We start from the raw sequence: 20464 nt of genomic DNA on the forward strand, positions 1-20464 counted from the left end.
AAGGCAGCGGAGCCAGGGGGGAGCAGAGCTGACGGGAGCGGAGCCGAGGGGAGCGGAGCTGTCCTTCAGCACCGCCGCGCCGCTCCCCGCCCCGCGCCCGCCGTCGCCCCGCGGGGCCCGCGCCGTGGCGGGCAGGGCGGCATGGAGCGGGGCCGAGCGCTGCTGCTCCGCCGAGCCTCCTCCTCCTCCTCCTCCTGCTCCTCCGGCGGCTCCCGCTCGCCCGCCCTCGCTCGCTGTCCGCCGCCCCAAACGCAGAGCGCCGGTGCGGAGTGACGTGCTCCGGGGGATCTCATCTACATGCACACGGCGGAGCCGCGCCGCCCGCCCCGCCTCGCCCGCCCCGCGTCCGCGCCCTGCGGAGCGGCCCCGCCACCGCCGCGGGCTCCGCGCCGCGGGAGCTGCGCGCTGCTCGCCCGCGGAACGCGCCAGGGGCCATTTTGTCGCCGCTGCCCGCCTGGAGAGCGCTTGTCCTGCCCGAGCATCGCTACGGGCAGCTCCTGAGGGCGGCAGGACGAAGGTGTCCTTGGCTGTGGTGCAGCTCTGGAAGGGAGGTGATGCCCCACCCGTCTCACCGGTGGAAAAGAGCTGAAACAAGTTCGGACGCTCCCAGCAAGAGGGAGAGCTGGTAACGCACTCAGCTCCGTGGGTTTCCCGGCAGCCCGAGTACAACACTGGCTTGGGATCCTACATGGAAATGACATGGTTGGGACCACATGCACAGGCAAGAGAAGTTCTTGCCGAGCATCCATAGAAATACAGACTCACAGAACAGTTTAGGTTGGCAGAAGCGTTTAAAAGCCCATCTGCTCCAAGCCCTCTGCAGTGAGCAGGGACATCATCAACCAGATCAGGTTGCTCAGAGCCCTGTCTGAGCTAACCTCAAACGTGTCTGGGGATGGGGCATCCACCAGCCCTCTGGGCAACTTATGCCAGCATTTTACCACCCTTATCATAAAACATTTATTCTTTATATCTAGTCTAAACTGATAATCTCTCACGTCAAAACCATTAACTCTTTAATCTCAACACCTACAGGCATTAAATATGCCCTTTCAACACCTTCTCCATTCATGTTCACAGTGATCCTTCTTTTATACAAAAAGATATACCCATCTCACTTAGAGGGTCACATACCATAGAATATATCCTGGTTCTGGGATTTTTTTTTTCCTTTCATCCTTCCTTCTTGTTTTCTGGAGCTGCCAACTCAAAGTCCAGCAAAAGTTACGACCTCCTTGAATTCATTGAAACTTAGTAAGTCCTGCTCAGGTTTTCCTGAGATATAAATTCTCCACTGCTGGTCCTACTTCTGACACTCCTGCTGCTCACCTTCTGCAAGGCCCCTGAGGGTACAGTTTCTTTGAGAAGATGTGTTTCTGTCCTAGAGGAATTCTTCCCTTGTCTTTTCAGGATCACCAGTTAGACCTGCATTGAGGAGATCAGCAAAGCAGAAAAAAACTAGACTGGAGTTTCACCATCATCTAATCCCTGGAAGCAGATGCCACAAGTTTCTGCAGTGTCATCTCTTCCAAACAGGTGTGTCTCTATGGAAATATGTCCAGGATTTAGTTATTTCCTACATTACTGGATTCTTAAACACAAATAATGCCTTAGGTGCAGGATCAGATCTTTCACTCAAGGTATAGCAAAACTCTCTTAGTCCCTGAGCAGAAGCAGCTCAGAATTGGAATTTTTCCAGTGCTTTGATTATTTCAGTAGTATTTTTATTGTAAATCTCTCACAGCATTACATTTTCCTAGCAAATAGCCATTTGGTTTAAGAAAATATTCAACTAATGCTCTAGTGCAGCTTATTTGATGGCTCCACAGCATTTAATATATTATAGCAACACCTGCTGGTCTTGATATGGTTAAGAATCTGTTACATCCATTTTTCCATTATCAACCCCAAGTTCACAAGCTGGCCACAAGAATTCAGTTTGGATTCTGACACGAGTTTATAGTTTGTCCCAAGGCTTGTAAAACACCTTCAACTTTCTCAGAGAACTTCCCAAGTTTTGATGAGGATTTTTTGCACCACTGCAGTTTTAAACTGGCTTTCACAGACATGATTTCACCCATGACTGGCTTAGCTAAAGGAAACCACTTTTTGACCTAAGTAAATGTTCTTAAATGGTCAGCTTAAAATATTCTCATATTCTTCTGTACACACCACAGACTTATGCTCACATGACTGAAACCTCACCCAGTATCACTCAAATAGTAGCTAGTTTGTATAGCTCACTTTTCCTTCAGACATCTCAAAGCAAGTTGCAAAAGACATACTAGAGCTGACTGAAGGACAGCAGAAGTGTTTCTGGAAAAATTTCATGATCAAATTTCATGGTATATTATTTTTTCCTTGGAGCCAAACAAAAAAGGCACTGAAATATTTTCACACAAACAGCACTGAGCTGAAGCCACTGTTTCCTGCCCAAAAGGGTCAAGCTCCAGTTTTTCTTCCCATCCTACAAATGGAGATCATGGAAAGGCAATGCTAGCATGTTCTCAATCAATGGAACAAGCCAGAGGCAATGCTGGGATCCCATTCCAAACCACAAATCCAGTTTCTCTCTCTCTCTCTCTCTCTCTCGCATTCAAATGTCAGCCCACAGGTGACCACACTCTGCATGGCTGTGCTCCCACTGTGCTCAGCCAAAGGGAACACCTGGACAAAGGACAGCTGGCTGCAGATGAAGGGGATGTCAAAGAGCCAGAGGTAAGGGCTCTGGAAAGCCAGTCAGCACTCTGAAATACCCACCTGCCACAGGCATCTCCCCAAACGCAGCAAAGATGATTTATTGCCTTGGGGCACTTCTGAGCTGCTACTGGGCTGTCAGATAGCTGAGGCTGTAATGGTAGCAGCAGCATGTGAAACCAAGCCTTGCTGTTGTCTGGGGCTCTCCTTGAAGCTGTGCTTGGTCTTGTACAACATTGGTCTTGCAACAGTTGTATTTGCTTCTTTTGACTCCTGGTTACTGCAGAATGCTCCATCTTGGCACGAAGATGTTGATACAGAGGAAAACTTCAGCTGCTTCTGCGTTTAAAATCCTGTTCTACTTAGCTACTGAGGTATGAGACAGAAAGTTTAATTGAAAGCAACATGGAACTAAAATATTTTGAAAAGAAAATTAGTAAAGCATCCATTTTACAGCCATTATCTGCAGAGTCTATCATGCAGCTCCTCAAGGCAGCAGACTCCAAGTCAATCTGACCTCAGTTTATTTGGAGCTACTAACCTCAACCAATACACATTGTTTTAGCCAGCTGCTGAAATCTGTAGATTGTGCAGCAACTGAGTATGACCAAGATACCCACCATCATCTGGAGAATTCTCAAGTTCCAGTTTTCCCCAAAAGTCCTCAGAAAAATGTATTAGAAGAGACCATGTTGAAGTGCCATCCCTATGGCAGAACCCTTGGAGGCATCATGCCTTCAGTCCCAGGTATGGTGGGTGCATGCTCAGAAACTCAGTGAGTTTCAATTTTCTTTGAGGTGTTTTATGTTGAGTTTCATTTTAAAGGAGATGAAGGAATTGGCTGATGAAACAAAAAAGTAAGATTTTACTTTTGAGAAAAGGCAAGAAGAGGATGATTGAAAAGTTGCTCGAAAGTTTTTTGAATTTTAAAAAGTCTAGGTTGAAAAAAAATATTGAATTCAAGTTAATAACCATAAAATCATTCCCAACCACTTTTCCAAAAGGACAAGATTGATTTACCATATCTAAAGAGACATACCTTTCTGATCATCCTACTGCATGATATGAGACATTTGCAAGAATGAATAATGTGTAGAAGGGAAGACTTTGATGTTTAAAGTATTTGAACACCAGCTTTAAAGAAAGAAAAAGACACCACAGACAAAATATTATGCCAGTGTAGATTCCAGCTGTATTTTTTCACACACAGACATCACCTGCCATTTTCCCAGTGAAACCCCAGCTGCATTTGCTAGCACTTTGCTTAGAGTTTTAATATAGCCTAACATTTTTCTGCTTCATTTTCTACTTTTCTACTTACTTAGAAGAAAACAGCAACAAAACCAGCCAGCAGAGTCTCAGATCTGTTGAATACCCATCCACACAGAGCTGAGGCCCTCACCCTGTTGCAAAGGGGCACTGCAGCCCCTCAGGTTCAGTTCAGAGTTTGTGCAGCCCCTGCTCACCAAGCTCCAGCAGGCTCTGTAAGATGAGATCTGCACAAACACGACGTTTGCATGAAGCTTTTTGCACAAGTTAGGAGAGAAATAAATGAGGAAGCCTCAGCTGTCTCACGCTGGAGATGTTTCCAACCAGCCTGTCACCTTTGCTGCTGCAGCCTGGGAGGTGATGTCAAGCTGGAATTAAGTGCACGAGAAGGCCCACAGTAAATAATTCCTCTTGCAACAAGATGCTTCCAGGTTCCCAAGGCTTCAACTGTGCTCCTGTGGATGCTGAGGCTTTGGGGCACATTCACAGCTGACCCAGTGCCCGTCACTGGAAGCAGAGAAGTGAGAGAGGAATTTGCTATCCACTTCACTGCATTAACAAGGCTGGAAGCCCAAAAGCCATGAGTGGTGTCTGTGCAGTGATCCTGCACTGGGAGCGTTTAGTGCTGGCTCAGAAAGTGAAGGTGTGTGGAGACTGGACAGCCCTGACCCTGATCAGCTCTGCTTTCTGTGGGGCAGAATGACAACACGCTGTGCTGTGGCTGGGCCAGGCTGAACGTGTTTGCTTTAGTAAAATAACCTCTGTGCTACACTTATTGCACACACCACGCCAGCAGCGTTTGTTAGTGGGGGCACAATTACAGTGTGCAAAGACTCACTCATAATGAGCAGACCTGCTCAAAGCAGTGGGCATGACACAGGGATTAAGTATGCACAAGATCAGCCTGGAGGTGCTGAATTTTAAATGCATCTTGAGGATGGTTCTAAATGAAATGAGATGCCTTAAAATCTGAACACACATTTCAGAAATTATATATATATATGTAATATATTTATATATATCCTTTTAATTTTGGCTGTATTAGTCACTTAATAAGATTACACAGAAGTTTCATAAATGGAATTCGGGATGCTTCCTTCTAAAACTGCAGCAATGCCCACTTGCACATGGGACAGTTCTTCAAATATACATTTGAACACATTGTGTTCTAACACCTGTGGCTGTGACACAAATATGCACTGCTTTTATCTTCTTCCTGTTGCATTAAAGCTACAGGTTGACCCTGCAGAGAGAATTTATAATAGAAAACACAATTGCCAGCAGATCTGCTCCTTTCATGCCTGTGAGATTGTGCTGATGACCACCCTGCAGTAAAAGCATACAGATAAAACTCAGCAATTACCCAAACGCACATTAAAACCCCCAATAAACCTGTCATTGTAAAAACCGAATATAAATAACACCAAGACTAAAATATTCAACCCACATGCTTACATTTTTCAAAGCTCTAATTTATAAACATTACAGCTCTCACCAATTTTAATAAGAATTGAGTTGAGCTACCTTTTTGAAATCCAACTGCATAGTCCTCCATCCATTTCCTATTATTATCTCCTACTGTAATTCCTGAATAGGTGCTTGTTTGCTAAGAGAGGATTATCACCATTCACCATGATCAAAAAATTACTTGCAGGGACTTAGATTTACCCATGCAACAAGAGAAAAAGAATCCTTGAGCACCTCGTCTCCCCCAGATGACAGAGAGGCTCAGCCCACCTGCACCTCAGAAAAGGGAAGGTGGCTGGGACCTGCCTGGCAGCTGCTGCACTGGGATCCTAAGCTGCAGAGTGATGTTTTTGATCATCACCATAACTTACTGCAAGGAATTTCAGAGTTGCTGTGATAAGATAGAGACTCACAGTGGAAATAAATCAGGGAAGCTTTCAAGGACAGCTTCTATGTTTATGAGAGTTGCAATAAAGAAAATAAATGTGCAAGAGATATATAAATGTAACTTAATATCCAGCTATTACAGATATAGAAATTACCTCATTATACTCCTTGAAATCCATCTTTACTTATTCCTGATGCCAGAAAACTTACAAAATCCTAAACAATGGCTAGGCTGTTTGCATGCTGAGATTTCTACTTTTCACACGGACCAACACTGTCTTCTGGTTCTGCATGTTCCTTCTGCTGCTCTCATGCACTGCACAGCCTTTAAATCAGAGACTGCTTTTTGGTAGGGCTGTTTAAAAAAAAAAATTCATGAATGATGCTCCTAATTCCAGGAGCAAATCAATTTTCAGCTCTGTCAGTGACATCTGTGGATTATGATCCTCAGTTCCTCCTTGGAATCCATTTGTCTCATTTCCACTTTTACTCTTAAACAGCCAACCTTATGGTGGCACAATTTCCTGTCAGGTCTTTTATTAGTATTTGATCAGATATTATTTTAGGAAACGCTGTCCAGATCAAGTTTTCTATGACAGCATTTTAAAACAGCAGGGCTGGCTTTGGGGTGAAGCCCCTTCTTGGATACACGTGGAATGTAAGAGTTCTTCACTGGCACCAAAAAGCTGGAAGGATGTTGCTCTCTCTCCAATCCAGCTGAAAGCCTATGAAAAAGCTGAACATTATCCCTGGCTTAGAATAGCTAAAAATATTTTGCTACTGGAATTGCACTGAATCCAGTAGGGCACATTAATCCTTGGCCATCATCGTAGCAGTCCCAATTCTGACAGGAGGAGCAGGCTTGTGGACTTGTGCAGGTATTTGTCCAGGCTGATCCTCTGGTAGGAAAAGAACCTCATACAATATTCATTACTTACTCGTCTCTGTCTTGATGCACATTATTAAGAGCTGCCTGGCCCTCCAGCAAAATCTTCACAACAAACTTAAGAAACACAGCCAGCCATCATGTCAAAGTCCTAAGAGATTAAATATTCTAAGTGCAGCAGCACCTGGGTAAATTAGTATTGTTACCTTCTGACCCCCGGAGCTGCACCCAATGCTGGCTTTAAACAATAAAAATAATGAGATTTTTAGATTCCATTTATTTTGAAACAACAACTGGCAGCTTGAAAGAAGAAAACATGTTTTGGCAAATAAAGTTGACATTGACATTTTTAGCAAAGAATAGCTATATGGTGCCTTGTCACTGGGCAAATCTGAAGAATCCCTGCTGCCTCTGATGTATGATGTTTTTCACAGGGACAGAGTATGTATGAGTAATAAAGAACATTTAGTACAATTTGTATCTGCCTTTAACAGAGATGTTCAGAATCTTTAAATAGAAACCAAAACATTTCTAGCATTAAACTCTTCAATGTATTTTTAAAATATTTCATCTTAAAAAAAGAAAAAGTGAAAGGCTGATGCATGATGAAATTCCATCCTAAAACTAAGCCAGTGAGGAGCTTTGACAGATGGAAATAGGATGACAAAACCACATTCACTTAGTTCGGTTGGATTCCCTAATATTCCCAGTAAAGGGCAAAGTCCAATTTAACAGTTTTGGAGAGAGTTTTTTGAGGGTTTTGTTTTTTGGGGATTTTTTTAACACACTTGAAAATGAGCCAGTCAGTAGGAAAAGACTGTATTGGACTATGCAAATACTCTCAGAGCAGTTCTGTCTTTTCCTGTTCCAGACCACACAACTTCTCTAGCTTTCAATTTCTCCATCTGAAAACTGGGGACAGCTTGCCATAAGGGAAGTGACAGAATTTGCTGTTATTAATCTCCCTTTCAATTGATTTAGAGACCATATGGAGTTTAAAACAAAAAGAAGTCCAAACCAAGAAAAACAAGGAAAACCAATGGATCTGTTAGGAGGCACCAAAAGTGCAACAAAAAGTGCAATGGTGAGGGGAGCTGCAGGTAGGCAGAGACATGGAGGTATGACAGGCACACATATTCATCACCCTTTTAGCTCTAGATGCTGGGAAGACATTCTCTATTATTCATTAATTCTGTGGTGAGCACATAGATTAAGCATTTTCCCCTATTAATTAATCTTGCTCTGGGCTATGAATTTGAAAAGCTTCATTTATTTATATATTTACTTATTTTGAGGGAAAACGATTTCTCAGCAAAGCACTCCCCGGTGAAACTGCAGCATCAAAGCCTCTGGCCAAGCTCCCAAGCATTCCATACTGTGCCTGTCATCAGCCACTACATCATGATATATAATTACAGACACAGATCACTTGCTGCTTTTGATACTAAATACAGGGAGATATTTTGCCTTGGTGGCTTGATTGTGGTACAGACAATACCAGCCATAAAGGATGGATCACGTTCCACTGATCTATAGGAAATGTGAAATGGATCAGGTCTGTAGTTTTTTTGTTGTTTATTATTATATATTATATCCAACACACATCCAGTGGTATCAGCTCACAAAAGAAATCCTGACATTAAATCCTTTAATGTCCATTGACCTGCTTTTGATTGACATAAACCAAAGATGAGCAGCAGGCAGTGTCTGGGCTGCCCAGCCCTGAGCAAGGGTTTTGTTGGTGCTGGGTATTGCCCTCCACCCCTCAGGCACAGAGATCCCAGGAGGACATGGCTGGACTGAGCTTAGCAGGGCCCTGCTTTGACCTGAAATCCTGGGGTTTCAGCTGCTATTTAACAGAGAGTGTTGCAGGGAGCTGCACTGCTGCCTGTTAGCACACTTTGTTCAACACAATTAGTACAATTCCCCACCAGAGAAAACACTAAGGGATAGCTCAGTGATAGACTGGGGTTATTCAACTTTTGACAAAAGGTTAGGGGAATTCTCTTGAAACAGTAATTGTCTGTCACATGAAATACTGCAACTTCCTGAGCACAGGAAGGAGGACACCATGACATGAAGTGGATTAGAGCAGGAGGAAACTAGAGGCAGGCAGGTGAAGACAGAGGAATCCAAACGGACTTGCCAAAATAGTCTAGGGTAGAATGGGCAAAAAATAAAGAATAAAAGTTAATGAAGATCTCAATTTTATCTGATGTGTTTGTAGCTAAAATAACTGAAGCTGGTTTCCTTCCAAATCTTAAAGATTTTTGAGGTCAGTATGTGCACAGGGAACTGCTGTGGTATTGCACAGAGGGGCCTCAGAGGAATTGGCACCTGAGCCAAAAAAAGACAGAATGGCATAGGAAGAATAATGTATTTCTTGTGGTGACAACATTCAGTGCACTATGAAAAGAGACTCACATAATAAACAGATCATCCCAAAGCTCCAGAGCCCAATCCAGACTAGGTGCCACTGTTACCTGGCTAACTGGAGGCAAGTGAAGTGGATTACCTGCCCAGGCAAATGTTCTGCAGGTTTGCTTTGAGGAAGTAATATGCAGGAAGCCTTCAGAAGGGGCACACCTTTTTCAAGCACGAGTTCACAAGTCAGGTTTGGAACAGAGGGTAAGAAAGGCTTAAAGTGCAAATTTGTAATTTAATCTTGTAATGGAGCCAGAAGTGATGTTCACAGAACACATTTTACTCCTAGCTTTAACTGGTCACAGATGCAACTACTGATTACAATTAAATTAATTCTGTTGATGAATCCTTCAGTATGTATCTTACAGTCCTCTTTTCTCCACTATGGCACTTTGCTAAATTTTTTGTTCTCAGTGCCTGAATGGAGCATTTATCTACAACAGGGACCCTTGTCTTGAATGGGACAGGGGGCTGCTTCCACCTGACATGTAATACACAGGCAGGATAAGTGATAGGCAGCAGTGATAAGAACAGTGCATCTTCATAAAATCCACTCTATATATGACATAAATGAATACATCAGATTATTCTTTAAATAGCCTACTCTAAAATTAGATAAGTGAAGGCTGCCACATAACACTCATACTAATGGAATTGGAAGAGCTGGATATCAAGAGCAGACGGTGTTGAGAAAATTCTCTGCCTTGAAAATGTTAATTCATTTAATTGCCACTAATTGTACATAGCATCAGTGCAAATTCAAACACGAGAACTGAACAAGCAGTTCTAAGCCTGACCTTTGCCAGGTAAAACCTTCAGTTTAAGAAAAATCTATTTCAGAATCAGTGAATGTATTCTCTTTCATGCTCACCCAGCTTTCCAAAGCATGCTGCAGATATGCAGACAAGCCCAATACTAAGATAAACATACCCCAAATTCACCTCAAATTTTTGTGGCACACACAACTGTTCTAAGCCAAATCTTCCATCACCTTGTTCCTCACCTGCACGATGTGAACTTGCAGCAAACCTGATGGTGTCTTAAAATGGTCAGAAAAGTACCTGAACACCTTTCTATGCACTCCTCTAAACCACAGTAAATCCTGTAATAGATACTTCAGTTTTATGGTTGGACTTTTCCAGCCTAAATGATTCTATAAAAAATTCTTACCCCAATGAGATTCTGGGGTGCAGAGAAGAGGGAAGACAAGACCCCTTTGTTTAATGGAATGAAAAATCTAGATGTGATAGCCAAGAAGACACTAAGCAGTGCCATGATGGACACAATTTGGTATGCTAGGGGAAAATTGCTTAGTCTTTGGGGAATTCATTGTCACAAGCCAGCTGCTTATACTGGATTAGAAAGGGAATTAGAAAATACACAACCCAATTAAAAAGTAATGTTTGTTTGTTTGCTTCTTGCAGTTCTTTTGCTCTTTCATGCTAATTCCTTCTCTTTTTCATTTTTACTTAATTCAATATTAATATTGATATTCACAAATAAATCCCAAGATTCATGGCTTTTTAAAATGCCTCTAGCATTTTCCACACCATGGCCTGATCCTGCAGCAGTAAATGGAGCTGCTCCAGTTTCCATCAGCTCAGGATACAGCCCCAGGCACTTCCCCAGCGTGACTTCAGTGGGAGACAACCTTGGAACACAGTAACCTTTCCATAACATCAAACCAAAATGAAAAGGTGCCCCAGCCTTTCAAGCAAGGACACCGAAACCAATCAATATCACTTTACACAGATTTATAGCAAACTTGAAAGAAGGATCATGCTGAAGGCAAAACAGAAGAGGAGTTTTTCTCTGTGTGTTTTTCTGTTGGCAAACGTTGGGAATGGAGCTGGCACGTAACAAATGCTGGTAGTTAACTCTACTACCCTCTAGAATGGTCCATTAAAACAACAAGGACAATAACAGGTGATATTTTAAAGTAGCACTGAAATTCCAGCAAACAAACTGTAGAACTGACTGTAAATACCTGCATAGACTTTAAACAATACCCCTCTCAGATTTACCAGATTTGAGGGTAAATTTGCATTTTCCATCAAAGTAGAGCAAAATCAAAGTACTCAGCTCCTCAGACCTATGAATTCTCTGTTGCTTTTAGAAGTAAAAAGGTTTTTAAAAACAAAGTTCTTCCTTGTTGAAAAGAAGAAAGAAATCCAGTAATTTATTAGGTTCCTTTAAAAACTCCGAAAAAATTTCAGATAGAAAGCTTGTGGCACTCTATTTATTTTTACTTTCATGAGGCAACTCACATGATTAGAAAAGAAACCCAAACATTCTGTACTGAGCTGAAAGAAAAACTTAAAATAAGAGAAGAAGAAATGGGAGAAAGAAAACCCTCCAAAATGATGGTGTAGAATATTCTTTTAGTCTTCAGATGAATGAATGCGTCCCATTGTCACATCTGACACTCTGAATGGCTTCAATCCTGATAACTTCTCATTTTGGGAAGCAAGGCTTGTGCAGAACAAGGAATTGTTCAGCATTTATGTATTTGCAAGTCCTACTTTTTGTGCCCTTTCTGCTGTCATCCCCCAGCTGAGCCACCTGGCTGCAGAGGGGATCTGATCTGCTGGAGCCCCACAGCACCCTCAGCTGCACTCTGGTGAGCTTACCAGGGCAAGGCATTTGAATTTTAAATTGCAGAGTTCCCCCCATCTTTCAAGCTATTCTCGTTTGATGCTCAAAGCCAGGAAAGTCAATTGAAACTTAATTCTCTTCTTCTTTGATTTATAGCAGCTGTGGATTAAGAAGCTGATTTGGGACAGATTCAATTGTTTCCTCACTGAAAAAAAAAAAAAAATAAGAGCTTTTCTAAAGGTTTGCACCTTGAATAATGGTTGTGTGTGTTTTATTGTATTACACCACTATATTTTATTAGAAAGCATTAGTCAACCCTTATTTCCTGGAATTTCACCGTGGCCCATTCCTGTGTTGTCACAACATGGGAGGGACTGAACAGCACTCTGTGCTCAAGACACGTGGGGAGGAGGGGCTTGGCTAACCTGGGATTTCATCCATTGAAAAACAGACGTCAGGCACCCCAAAATGGGCCATATGAATTTACTGCAACTGTTAGTAGGATTTTTTTTTTTTCAAATAAACTTTATAAGGGTAGCTTTGTTTCAAATTTTTCACATTTTTCCGCACTTTCAAGTTCTACTTTTATAAATGATGCCCTGACATGAAGTGGGCCAATTCTGACCCTGAAGAACTTTCAGTTTCATATACATATGTGTATATATATATATATATATATATATTAGTGAAAAAGCTTAAATAATTCATTTTGGCCTGGATATTTCTCTTTACCAATGCTTTGATTTCATCAACAAAGGAATAAACAAGCCAATTATTTGTATATCTCCATTCTCCTTAGTGAAGCCTTCCCTTTTCAAGTTTATAGGAGACAGCATGCTTCAAAACAACCCACTCTGATCTGGGGCTTAGAGAAAAAGATGTTTAGTTCATATAAATCAATATACCCTCAGTGAGGAACATGAAACTGTGCTTTCATGCCAGGCCAGCAACCTACCTGGTTTTACTATCTCAATTCGAAGTAACTTTTTTGTTTGAAAATATATGTGTTTCATCACTCAAAAATATTCAGTTTAAAAAAGATTTTGATTACAGAAAACATTAATGATGTATTTCCCTAAAACATGTGCATTGAAATGCACAAAATATTGGAAGATGGGGACATGCTGTACAAAAAACAGGACCCCTAGACAAAAGAGGAATGCTTTGAAAAGATAAAGGGAAGATCAATATGTTCCATCTTTACAGGCTCTCATCTTGTATTCTCCTGCAGTCTCAAGTCAAAGCCTACTTTTGTCTGTAGTCTAACAAAGAGTATCGGTGTTATGAAAGGTACAGTGGTTCCTTCTTTATGCTCCCTGATAACTCGTCATTTACAATCAGTCTGAGATTCAAAACAGCTTTTTCTTTACCTGCCTGGCTCCCTTTGTGGAGCAGCTCACGCCCAGCTGCAGTGTGGAGCCGTGGTTCCCTGCAAGGCTGTTCCCTTTGTCTGGTCCCTCCCTGCAGGAGCTGTCTCAGTACTCTGCTAACAGTGGCCAGAGCAGAAAGCTGGGGGAAGTATAAATCTGTTTATGTGATGTACCAGGGACTGCCATAGCTCACTGCACAGGAAACTCCCAGCTGTGTTACACACTGAATGAAAAACACACCTCAAAAACACCTTAACCACAGGTGAGGATGTGGCAATCCGTCCCCATTGACCAAAGGTACAAACACAAGGTGCCACATCTCCCTCAAGGATGTGCTGCCTTGCCATAAAGGAAACTGAGGCATCCACAGAGACCAAGCCCAGAGATTCGCCCAAGCAGCCCACTCTGCATTGCTCCTGAAAGTCCTGCAAGGGAAATATAAAACACCCCTCTCTGGGCAAGTGCAACAGCTGCACAGCAATTATAGAACAAAGCTTGTTCTCTGTCTCAGCAGTACCTGGATGTGACAGCAATTACTTGTACATAAAGAGACACCACTTTCTTCCCTTTTCACCCAATTATCTGTGTTTAAGCCGTGCCTGTTTACAAGAAGTCATGCAGGATGGAAATGGAAGTACAAAATCACACTCGCCTCTTCCACAATAACTTAAAATAGCTTCCCTGGAAACGCAGAGTCCCTGTGATATTCCTTGGTGTCTCAGCCAAGAAAACTTTACAAAGTCCTTCCATGAGGTACACTGTGCCTCTGTTATTTTTGCTTGTGTTTTATTTGTAGCAAGGTTTTCTTCTTCAGTTAAACAGCATTGGTATTCAGTACTATTTTGAGAATTTCTCAGTTCTCAAAATTGGAGTTGGGGGGAGGATGGTGGTGGTGGGTGGTCTGTCTGGGAAGCAACAGCCCTTCATAAACTCATGGCAAGGCAACTTGCTGGACCACCTACATGGGTTGTCACTTTCTGGCTCCACAGATAATTCACTCAAGAAAAAGGAATTCTCTTCAAAATCAGATTGATTGATTTCTTTCTTTTTCATGTGTCACCATTCTGTCACCATTCCTTACAATTACATCAGGAGCAGACTGGTTAGCCCAGAACATTCTACAGCTACTGCACAAAACGAGAAGTGGGGTATTAGAGGGTGCAAAGGAACTCATGCAAACTCAATCTTTGTCCACCAAAGCAGCTACACTTACAGGTGCCCAGAGCTGGTGGCACTGGAATGTAGTTGTTTTATTTCTAGAATCCATCATTGCAACATGAGGAATTGTGAGGAATCAGAAAACCCTTTTCCATATTGGCTCTGATCACAAAACCCCAGCACTACACACTCACACAGAAGCCCAGGAAAGTGTAAGATGGGCTTTTCTAATCTGAAAAATCAGTCAGGACCTTCACTTACTTGCTGCCCACCTGTCCCACCTAAGGAAAGCAGGGTGCCCACCTCATCCAGAGGGCAGCCCTTGAGCCTGGGGCAGCACGAGGGGACTTGTGCTGCTTCCTTAGCAGAGGCTGTAAATCAGATACTTGCTTTATCCAGACATAATTGCATTTGTTATTTGTGTTACAGCAGATCAGGAAGTAGCCAGCAGGACAACAGAGTAAATGATGCCCACAACCAGCCTTCAACTTGCAAACACAAAAAAGCACCTTCTTTAGAAACTCAGAACTCTGCTAGTTGAAAGCCTGAATCCTTGATAAGGAGGCAGATGTATACGTGGAAGAAATGCTTTTAAAAAGACAAAATCCTTTTGCTGCAGACCAAGAATGGCTCTGAGGACTGAAACCCATTCCTTATCTTCCAGAGAATTGTTTTGTCTGGATGCTATTAGCACAGCATTCCTCTAATCATTTGTAAATGTCATTTACAAACCCTGACACGATTGTTCTCTGCAGAATAGATTACAGGGCCCAGCCTTCCTCCTTTCAGGCTGTGTTTAATAAGGATGTTGCATATTGTGTTTTTCAGTTCATGCTCCAGTGCCCACGACCCAGGTGCTGCACTGTAACAAACCAGCTCTGGCACACTGCTGAACGTGTGATGGGTGACATACAGAGGATCCCACTCCCAGTTTGAAAACTTGCACTCCTCTTCTCAGAGAGCTTTCCTTGAAGTCACCACTTGTCCTGGCTGGATCAGAGAAGTTGGCTGAGCCACAGAGAACCAGCTGCATGAATTCCCTGTGCTCACAACAGTCTCATGCACACAGGGATCTCTGGTCCTTTTCAGGGCTGTCTTCACAGCTGCACTAGTGGATTAATCCCTGGCCTCACACCTCTTAGAGTAACATCAATTTGCAATGGTTTTGATCCATTATTTTGCTTTTTGCCAAGAGTATAACAAATAACAACTGCTGTTTACACAGACCAGATTGTCATTTATGTTGTCTCCTCAGAGGTACTGAGGCAGACAGAAAGGGAAGCTTGATTTTGATGCTATGCTAAGAATTGCCTATTTCTTGACCTAAACCTACCTGCACAAAGATCTGAAATTCATGCCAGTAGTGTCCATTAAAGAGGTATTTGACATGCCTATTTGACATGGGCACAGCTACCCCACCATAGCATCTGATCAGGAAAAGAATGGGTTAAAGACAAGAGCAGACATGGCAAATAAAGCTCTTAGGATGGCACACCACAGACAGAACTCTTTTCTGGATTTAATTGCTGCATGCAGGCAATCTAGGAATATAGAATTCAAGTAAGGAATGTTTCAGCAGCCATTTTTATGGGGGCCATATGCACTTGCTTAATTTTAAAACTCCAGTTATCAAATAAACACGCTGAACTCTGGGCCACAAGAAGCAGATGCTGTATGTTTACTTCTACTTTGAGCTGGAAGATGCACTTTTTTCTTGGTATTTTAGTGACAATGTCCAATTCTGAAAGGCACTGGCTGTTTATTAATTTCAAAGGAAGAAAGGGAACTCTCTGTTGAATTAATTAATTTCCTACAATTCATGCAAGACTTCAACTTCACAGTTTATGATCAAAGAAAGGATGCCTTAAATAATGTTAAATATGGTTTAGGTTTTACTGCTAGTTTGGTTTCCACTTCTCTAACAAATCTTTTGCAAACACATCATGCAAAGACTCTGCTAAACACCACATAGGAATGACAGAGTGAGGGCACCGGAACCAATGTTGAAACCAAACAAAAGCCAGTTACTGCCTTGTTATTGCCAGTCTTGAGCTGAAACAACACAACATCTCCTAAAAACCACCCCCTACATTCTCCTCAAAGCCATGAATGAACAAACACCTTCAGTAAGGGGACTGGTACCATTTTTTCTAGAGGAATCCAAAGTCAGGTGATTCCCAAATGCTGCCACGTACCAGATCCCATGTTGGTGACATCTGGATTTCTCTTGGTGCTGCAGTGAGCAGGTCCCAGCCAGAGGGGTGTTTGCTCCCTCAGCACACTCCAAAGGCATGGAGCTGGTGAAACCCCAGCATCACAGAGACTACACTGATTCCAGCCCAACACAGAGAATTATGTCATGTTTGCCAAAATATTAATGTGTGTTATGCTCCAGTGTTAACTAAAAACATTTCTAAATCCATCAGCTAATCCAAACAAACAAATTAGTATAATTGGAGAGTTATGCTTGTGAATACAAAGCATAAAGAGAGGGAACACGAATTGTCTTGTTGTCATTCCTCTCAGGCAGCATGTGCAGCTAGTTCTGCTCCTTGCAGTCTGAGCATACTGGTATAATTGATGGCAACATTTATCATAACAGCAGCACAAAAGCATCAACTGCTTGATGAATTTATTTACTCCTGCCCAGAAGTGAAGCTATGATTGGACCACTTTATAAACATCAAACTGCTGTAGACCTGATCTGTTGTTGTTGATTGCACAAGGGGAAAAGAAGGGGAAGAAAAAAAAATTAAAAACAGGGCAAAAAAACTTTGATTGGGAGGCTGGAGGTTCAGTGAAAAGACAAATCTCTTTCATTAGAGGAAAACAACCATTACTTTATCTAATTTTAAAAAAATAAAAAATAATCACTCTTGCATCCATGATCAACAGCTGCAGCATTATCTGCTGCAGAGTTTAGTCCTGTCTCTGGCAGGTTTTTTCTTCCCAGCCCACAGGATTCCTGGAGGCAGAGGGTTGTAAAGTAAGTACCAACCTTCCAAACTAACATGACATGGACACTGGGTTTAGCAAGGCAAAACCAGGAACCACACCACATTCCTATTTTGTGATCTCTTGTCTTCCAAAGGGAAATATGGGGTCATGTTCTCTTTGCCCTGACACTACACAGTCATCTGAACATATGCAAAACTCTGCTACTTCTGGGTGGATTCTGCACTTTTTGTGCAGAGATGGAAGTAAATCCAGTGGGAAATAGGTCCAATGGCTTTACATTTGGTAGGTTTCCAGACCCTGTCTCTAAAGGGGTCTGAAAACCATTGCTTGAGATGGAATGGTCTGTGACCCTCAATCTGCATGCTAATTAAGTGTTGTTGTTTTTCAAATAATAGTTCAAAAAAATTTCTTTTTTTCCTGGTTGGTTCCTTTGACTCCCCTCTGAGAAGAACAGAAGGCAGCAGTATCTGGAGAAGAGTTTCAAACATGCAGTTGCTGTTTGGAGCAGTGTCTATCCAGTCTACAGCAGAGCCAGCAGTATCATCCCAGGATGATTCACAGACTGGGAAACAACATGAGTGCCATTGCAGGCTTCTGTGGGGTAAAGAGTTCATCCTTAATGAGATGTTAATGTCTTATAACTCACTAGATAAAATTTAGTTTATGATATTATGCTAAGACACCAAAATGTAGTCAGCCCTGATACTGTCAGGCTCTTAATTCCATAATTAAGCCTCAATTTAGTGCTTCAAACTGCTGAGAAACTCATATCTGCTACTGAGATGTTTCCCCAGTCAGGAATTTTAGGAAGAGGTAAAAGAAAACCCAAAAGGGGAAAAAATTGTCCATGGTAGGGCATTAAAAAAAAAAAAAAATCAGCTTTAGGTAATCTTAAAAAAACAAACATAATTTTGTACTTGAGGTTGGAAGAGCAGCATCTTTGGGCTCCCAACTGGCCCAGGAGCTGTGAGTGATGACAGCTCTTCCCCACAATGTCTGGTGTGTGACCAGAGGCTCACAGACACTGCCTGAGGGTGGAGATGCAGGAGCCTGCAGTGCCCTCCACCCCCGCCCATCAGAACACCAAACCCTGCTGCATCCAGCTGCGAATGGCACGCCCCACATGGAACATGGGATGGCAGCAGCAAGAGCTGCTTGTGGCTGTTTCCCTCCCCTGCCAAGGGATGAGTGGGGAAATGGAGAGCTCTGGTGCATGAGGCATCTGTTTTCAGGGCAGATGATGGAATATACTGACACTGCCTTTGGATGGTAAAAATTATTAAAATACAGACTTCTCAGTAGAAGTAGGCAATTAGTATTTTCTACTACCTTGACAAAAATGTTATAGACATTTTAATGGGCTTAGCAGCTGAACTGACACCTTTGATTGGGCTTTCATTCAGAGGCTTCAGTGGTGCCACTTGAAGAAGGTCTCAACCCTGAGCTCCTTGAACACACCAAGGGCACTTGCTGTCCTGGACAGTGGCCAGGTGAATGACTGAGGGCAGATTTTTTGTTGTTCTTTGAAATAATAGCTTTTGTGCTCAAAGGTGTCACCTTTCACAGCACTGGGACAAGGAATTCCAAGCATGCCTTGCAACAAATAAGACTTAAAAGCACACAAGGGTGCATCCCAAGGGAAACAGTGGTGAACTGTCCTCCAGAGCCTGTGCAAGCTAGCAAGGGTAAACACCGTGTAGGGCAGAGACCAATGCGCTCCACAAGCAGTGTAGCAACTGACAGTGGCTGTGTCAGGCCCCAAGCAGAAATAAGTGGGATTTCAGAAGCATCTCAGCCCTCAAGAGCACAAAGGTCACTCCATTACTTTGTTGCTTGCATTCCTTAATGACTTGGGAGCTTTAGAAAATTCCTCCTGAAACCTTTTTAATTCCCTTCCTAATTATGCTGCATCTACCTCTGAGGAGCCACATAGAAGGCACTTTGTTGGAGAAAGCTGGTACAAGCACCATGCTCCCAGTAACAGCCTGGGAAAGAGAATGGGAACAAGCACACTGCCTCCCAAGTGCCTGCAGGACCAGGCTTGCATTAATCTAAAGATTATTTTTACGGGTGGGACTCATGTCTCCTTTATGTTTTATGCAGCATTGCAAACTCTAGGTCAGTGTCACACAAAGAACAATAAGATAATCATAGTAATAAAATGCTAATCTATCCCATTAACCTCTGCCTGGAAAATTGCAGCAGACCTGGCTCCCAATAACAATGCAGGGAGGCCTGAGGAGAGGGCAGATTAGACAGATTCCAGAGCAGGGAAATAACCCACCAAATCCTGCTGCATCCAGCTGCTAATGTTATACACCCCATGGAAAATTGGATGACAGCAGCAAGAACTGCTGGTGGCACAGTTTCCATCCTGGCTGCTGAGCACAGGAATTGAGTGAGCCCTGGGCAGCCCAGCCAGGGAGAGAGATGGCTATTAATGTAAAAGAAAAGCCTGCATAAGTAGGGGTAAGCAGTTTCTACCACACTCATCGCTGCTCAATGAAAGGCACAGCTGCACCTTTCTCTGAGTTATCAAAGATTATTTCAGAAGAGTACAGGATGGCATTTACAGCAAGATACATCCCTCCCTCTCTTCTGTTACTCTGTTCTACAAAGCACTGGGATGTGGTCCCCTCCCTTTAGCAAAAGCCTCTGGGCCAAAATATTGCTTCCTGCAGGAGGTGGCTGCTCACAGGTAGCCTGTCCTTACTCAAGTCCTTCAGAGGCTGTGCTCCTTTTGCCAGAGAGGCAGAGGGGAGACAGATTTCCAACAGCTGCAGTTGGGACTTAGAGGAGAATTTAAAGGTCTCAGACAAATGCCCTGGTAGATGAACCAAAGCTGGCTCTGCTTGCCCATGCTAATGGGAGTCAGCCCAGGCCTGGCTCTGCTGGGAGCTGCCAGAGCAAAAAATGCTGCGGATGGAGGAACTGAGCACAGCGTGAGAAAACCACAGAACAGGTCCTGGGTTCCCTTTTCAACATGAATCTCACTGGTTACTTCAAAAACTCTGTGAAGGAAGGCAAAGGGACTCTCTGCTGGCTTTCAAAATTCAAGAGGCTTTCAACTGCAAGGAACAAATATCTATCAAAGACAATTATTTTTGCTTTTAGTATAAGTAGCTCCTTAAAAAAAATAAAACCACAGCAGCGCGTAGCAGCTGAGGACTTTGCTTCCCCCATACTAACAACAACTCTGCTGTAATCTTTGCTTTTCTTCCCTTTTGCATGACACTTCAATGACAGGACAAAA

General features: G+C 42.8%; 1 protein-coding gene across 6 annotated transcripts in view; it reads right to left on the bottom strand.

Annotated features, from left to right (window-relative positions):
• Positions 1 to 20464, bottom strand: part of GALNT9 (polypeptide N-acetylgalactosaminyltransferase 9) — a 259514-nt gene that overhangs the window by 131830 nt on the left and 107220 nt on the right. For 5 of the 6 annotated variants that reach the window (XM_069030886.1, XM_069030890.1, XM_069030892.1 and 2 more), the window contains exon 2: positions 2761 to 3066. In XM_069030886.1, the coding sequence (XP_068886987.1) occupies positions 2761 to 2993 (233 nt within the window). In that variant the 5' untranslated portion in view covers positions 2994 to 3066. Of the gene's footprint in view, positions 1 to 2760; positions 3067 to 3736; positions 3821 to 20464 lie in introns of those variants that run through there. The other variant, XM_069030887.1, reaches the window with a different exon arrangement.

The sequence above is a fragment of the Aphelocoma coerulescens genome, chromosome 15 (genome assembly GCF_041296385.1).
Source record: "Aphelocoma coerulescens isolate FSJ_1873_10779 chromosome 15, UR_Acoe_1.0, whole genome shotgun sequence".
NCBI lineage: Eukaryota > Metazoa > Chordata > Aves > Passeriformes > Corvidae > Aphelocoma > Aphelocoma coerulescens.